Source organism: Salvelinus alpinus, chromosome 1 (assembly GCF_045679555.1).
Source record: "Salvelinus alpinus chromosome 1, SLU_Salpinus.1, whole genome shotgun sequence".
Lineage (NCBI taxonomy): Eukaryota > Metazoa > Chordata > Actinopteri > Salmoniformes > Salmonidae > Salvelinus > Salvelinus alpinus.
The window spans coordinates 56,557,885-56,563,219 of NC_092086.1; the positions used below are offsets into that span (position 1 = coordinate 56,557,885).

General features: G+C 41.8%; 1 protein-coding gene across 1 annotated transcript; it reads right to left on the minus strand.

Annotated features, from left to right (window-relative positions):
* Positions 1-412: 412 nt before the first annotated feature.
* Positions 413-2,998, minus strand: LOC139581364 (heme-binding protein 2-like). Its single transcript, XM_071411034.1, has 7 exons — positions 2,883-2,998; positions 2,532-2,591; positions 2,276-2,357; positions 1,741-1,861; positions 1,462-1,601; positions 1,052-1,215; positions 413-935 (listed from the first exon to the last, which is right to left on the minus strand). Coding segments are annotated over exons 1-7 (648 nt in total). The 5' UTR covers positions 2,885-2,998; the 3' UTR covers positions 413-856.
* Between the last annotated feature and the right edge of the window lie 2,337 nt (positions 2,999-5,335).

A 5,335-nucleotide genomic window follows, 5' to 3' on the forward strand; every position in this document is an offset into this window, starting at 1 on the left:
TCATATTCAGCTCTCGTTCTCAAACTGAACAGGACATGAGTAGGCCAGGTCCGCGTGCACAGATATTGCTTTTTTGTTGTTGAAATTGACTCGCCTCCTGAGGTGCCACCATACACGACACAGTCATTGGTTAGGCAGCACAAAGCGGTTTACATCTGCAAGAGCAGATGTTTGACTTACTATGACTGTGCTATGTGGTTGTTGTACCTTAAGGTTAATGTACTAACTGTAAGTCCCTCTGGATAACAAGGATCTGGTAAATTACTCAAATGTAAAATTTCATTTGTAATGTTCATTATTTTCTCTCATGGACAGACTATGTAACAAATATGGTTTCTGATGCAATGACTCAAGATTTTATGTTCATTATAATCATACTGTATTCACCACCACTCAAGTTTTACCAAAGAGCTGGAGAGGATTTGTTTGGCATATATTTAAGGGAACAAACTCAACACAGACAAAGATCCAAATCATGTTCAACATTGAATGTGGTATTTTGTCAAAAGGGAAGTTACTTTTCATAAACAGACTTTAGTACAAATGTATTCCTGTCTACATCTACATTCACCCCACATTGTTAGAACAATGGGGCTGGGGGGTGGGCAAGGCACCTCCCTAACAAACTGAACCCTGAATAAGAATGAGCAAATTCTAAGACACATGTATACACATACAGTAATAGGTGGCATATTGATTTCGATTATAGTGCCACCAGATCAGAGACACATATCTTAGTTAATATCTTTGTTGCCCCCGAACCACATTATCTCAGATGTTCTCAGTCTACCATGCACCTCCCATTGGTCCTCCTCAAAGTGGTAATGCCAGACTCAACAGTAATGGAGGAGGATGTTTAGGAGGAGGTAGGGCACACAGGCTCTCCCTCAACCATGTACCACACCTCGTTGTGCCTATTCAGAATCTTCATTGGGCTGTAGGACACATACACACACACACAATATTAAAGTATGTTTGAAAAAGTATTTTGGTGGAATTGTGTTGGATGCTGGATATGAGTATATTGAAGGATTTGTATCCGTGCTCTCACCTGTCATATCCCACAGCATAGTGGTAGTCTTTGTTGTAGGTGGCCTGGACTTTGTCTAGCTGCCTTTTCAGCAGCATAGAGTTTACACTGGATGTCAAAGACATCATCCATCCACCGTAGCTCCTCACGTACACTTTCATGTCTGGCGTCTCTGTAAAATACACCTGCACGGGGAAATCACAAAGACATCCACATTGTTAACCAGCGGTCTTTAAAAAAACATGACATACTTGACATGGGTTCAAATGGTATTTGTGTTCTTTTTAATATTGTAACTGCGCTCGATTGAGCTTTTCTTGCACAATGGCACCAATAGAATAGTCCCAAAACGGCAAACCCCACCCACCTGGCACTCTAGAAAAGCTGCATAAGGTGTAGGGTCTAGGGGTCTATTTGAGATTGGGTCTTACACTGTCATCAGTGGGTTGGGGAGGAGTCATCTGATAGTCAGACGGCAGGAGGAAGTTGAGGGTGAAGACAGACGACTGCCACAACCTCTTCTTCTCCTCGATTTTGACAGTCACCGGAGTTGTCATGTCAATGTTGACGCCTATAGGAAAAATGTGCATCCACACAGACACAAATAGATCAATACGCACAAACACATGCACGCACGCACGCACGCACGCACACACACACACACACACACACGCACACGCACACGCACGCACACACACACACACACACACCAGCCTTGTTGGATCCGGTGATGTATTTGAAGAGTCTCTGGAAGGCAGTGTACATGGCCTTGTCCATGAAGTAGCATTCCTCGTCTGTCGACACCCATTTCACCGAGTCATAGTGGCGCACCTGTAACACAGACACAAACCTTCACTCAGAGTCCTGTGTTGGAGAGTGTGTTGAGTTACGGATGTTGGATGCAGGGGGAGCAACTTTGGTGTCAAGGTCCAGTAGAAAGGGGTGGGAAGCCTGGTTTCTGGGGCTTGGGGACTTGGGGACTTGTCAGGTGGATGGCACCTTGGTAGCAGGGTGGGGATTGGGGGAAGCTCCTGTTTTACGCATGCAGGTACAATTCGTCTGTTTTTAAAATGTTATGGAAAATGATAATTATTATTATCATGTTGATAAACGATATTCTGATGAAAATGAAAATCTATTTGATCTGCAACCCTGACAGAAACCTAAACAATAAAAAAAAATATGGTCACAAATAACACCCCTGACTCCTTTTTATGTGCCATTAATGCTTTACAATGAACTCACCTCATAATCGTCATTCTGGCACACCAGATCATACAGCAGACATTCCCTTGACTCGGTACAGAAGCTAGACTCAGAGGAGTTCCTATAGGGATCAGTGGAAAACAAATCAATCATGGAGAAAGTCAGAAAATATTGCACGACATCAATATTCAATATAAATATTCAAACATTCACTATACAAACAGCGTGTGATTTCTGAAACGTGTGGTTACGATGTGAGGAAAGTAAGAACAGATGTGTATTATAACATCGTTACCCAATTCTGGCTTCAGCAGTCAAGATGAGAAGCAAGCCAACCAACCCTGGAAAATAAACCCTGAAGTACACACAAACAGTCAGTGTCATCACATTAAACACCTAAAGTACACACAAACAGTCAGTGTCATCACATTAAAAGTTTAAACCATCAGTGATCACATCACATGAAAAATCTATTATTCAGACATTAATAATCACCATTGCAATATATTGTAATACTTTAAGACAGTTTCCAAATTATGATACTACAACTTTCAATTTCTATAGAAATCATTCTCCCTTTAATAATTAACACCATCACAAGTCAAATGAAACCTATCAAAGCAATGAGACTATCATTTCTACTTACATTGTGCTGAGTGTGTCTTTTAAATCAGCTCAGTTCAGATGCATCCACTGGCCTGAGGGAAATGCTTGCAGAGAAACTATTTATACCAACTGAGGGTTATGAAAGAAATCTTGGACCCCTTCCCAAAACTTGTGAGACACACCCACTTCACTGCAGAATGGCCCGGGGGCCTCAACAAATATGTGCAATGGGCTTATTTAACCAGCTGAAGAGAAAACCAGGTGGTTTATAAATGTGTGTGCCAAGTTAGATAATGCGAGACGATCAGTCTTGATGTGTCTTTGAAAAAGAGTATAGGATAATGAGAAAGAGGCTGTGACTAGATCCGACTGTTATATATTTATTTTTGGTAAATAGAAAGTCTGTTTCGCAATAACAGCCTGGCTGCCACATTTAGAGGAAGAAAATAGCACTTGGATGTATGCAGTTTGTTCACTGAGCACTGCTGGGTCGACTTTACCAATCACTAGTGAAGAATGGAGTAAGAAACCTTGTTTATAACTGGTGCTAACATGGACCCTTTGTCCTGATATGTTATCTGACGCAATTACCCAAGATTTTATGTTTATTATAATCATACTGTATTAACCACCACTCGAGTTTGACCAAAGAGCTGGAGATGATTTGTTTGGCATATACAGTTGAAGTCAGAAGTTTACACACACCTTAGCCAAATACATTTGAACTCAGTTTTTCACAATTCTTGACATTTAATCAGAGTAAAAATTCCCTGTCTTACGTCAGTTAGGATCACCACTTTATTTTAAGAACGTGAAATGTCAGAAAAGTAGTAGAGAGAATGATTTATTTCAGCTTTTATTTCTTTCATCACATTCCCAGTGGGGCAGAAGTTTACATACACTCAATTAGTACTTGGTTGCATTGCCTTTAAATAGTTTAATTTGGGTCAAACTTTTCGGGTAGCCTTCCACAAGCTTCCCACAATAAGTTGGATGAATTTTGGTCCATTCCTCCTGACAGAGCTGGTGTAACTGAGTCAGGTTTGTAGGCCTCCTTGCTCAAACACGCATTTTCAGTTCTGCCCACAGATTTTCTATAGGATTGAGATCAGGGCTTTGTGATGGCCACTCCAATACCTTGACTTTGTTGTTCTTAAGCCATTTTGCCAACACTTTGGAAATATGCTTGGGGTCATTGTCCATTTGGAGGACCCATTTGCGACCATGCTTTAACTTCCTGATTGATGTCTTGAGATGTTGCTTCAATATATCCATATCATTTTCCTGCCTCATGATGCCATCTATTTTGTGACATGCACCAGTCCTTCCTGCAGCAATGCACCTCCACAACATGATGTTGCCACCCCCGTGCTTCACGGTTGGGATGATGTTCTTCGGCTTGCAAGCATCCCCCTTTTTCCTCCAAACATAACGATGGTAATTATGGCCAAACAGCTCTATTTTTGTTTCATCAGACCAGAGGACATTTCTCCAAAAAGTATGAACTTTGTCCCCATGTGCAGTTAGTTGCAAACCGTAGTCTGGCTTTTATATGGCGGTTTTTGGAGCAGTGGCTTCTTCCTTGCTGAGCGGCCTTTCAGGTTATGTCGATATAGGACTCGTTTTACTGTGGATATAGACACTTTTGTACCTGTTTCCCTCAGCATCTTCACAAGGTCCTTTGCTGTTGTTCTGGGATTGATTTGCACTTTTCGCACCAAAGTACGTTCATCTCTAGGAGACAGAATGCGTCTCCTTCCTGAGTGGTATGACGGCTGCGTGGTCCCATGGTGTTTAAACTTGCGTACTATTGTTTGTACAGATGAACGTGGTACCTTCAGGCGTTTGGAAACTGCTCCCAAGGATGATCCAAACTTGTGGAGGTCTATAATTGTTTTCTGAGGTCTTGGCTGATTTCTTTTGATTTTCCCATGATGTCAAGCAAAGAGGCACTGAGTTTGAAGGCAGGCCTTGAAATACATCCATAGGCATACCTCCAATTGACTCAAATGATGTCAATTAGCCTATCAGAAGCTTCTAAAGCCATGACATCATTTTCTGGAATTTTCCAAGCTGTTTAAAGGCACAGTCAACTTAGTGTATGTAAACTTCTGACCCACTGGAATTGTGATACAGTGAATTATTGTCACGCCCTGACCTTAGAGATCCTTTTTATGTCTCTATTTTGGTTTGGTCAGGGCGTGAGTTGGGGTGGTTCTATGTGGTCTATTTCTATGTGTTTGGCCGGGTGTGGTTCTCAATCAGAGGCAGCTGTCTATCGTTGTCTCTGATTGAGAACCATATTTAGGCTGCCCTTTTCCCTCTTTCTGTGTGGGATCTTGTTCTTTGTTTGTGTGCCGCTAGGTTGCACGCCGTAGCTGTTTGGTCGTCGTAATCTTTATTGTTTTGTTGTGTCGTAGTTTCACTTCGTGATTAAAATGATGTGGAACTCAAAGAACGCTGCGCCTTGGTCTCATTCTTCCCAGGACGATC

Excerpts from the sequence above, each read along its gene's own strand:
- LOC139581364 (XM_071411034.1), bottom strand. Across the intron at positions 1,862-2,275 it reads GCCAGAATGACGATTATGAG|GTGCGCCACTATGACTCGGT; the intron begins GTGAGTTCATTG and ends TCTGTGTTACAG. Across the intron at positions 1,602-1,740 it reads CACCGGATCCAACAAGGCTG|GCGTCAACATTGACATGACA; the intron begins GTGTGTGTGTGT and ends TTTTTCCTATAG.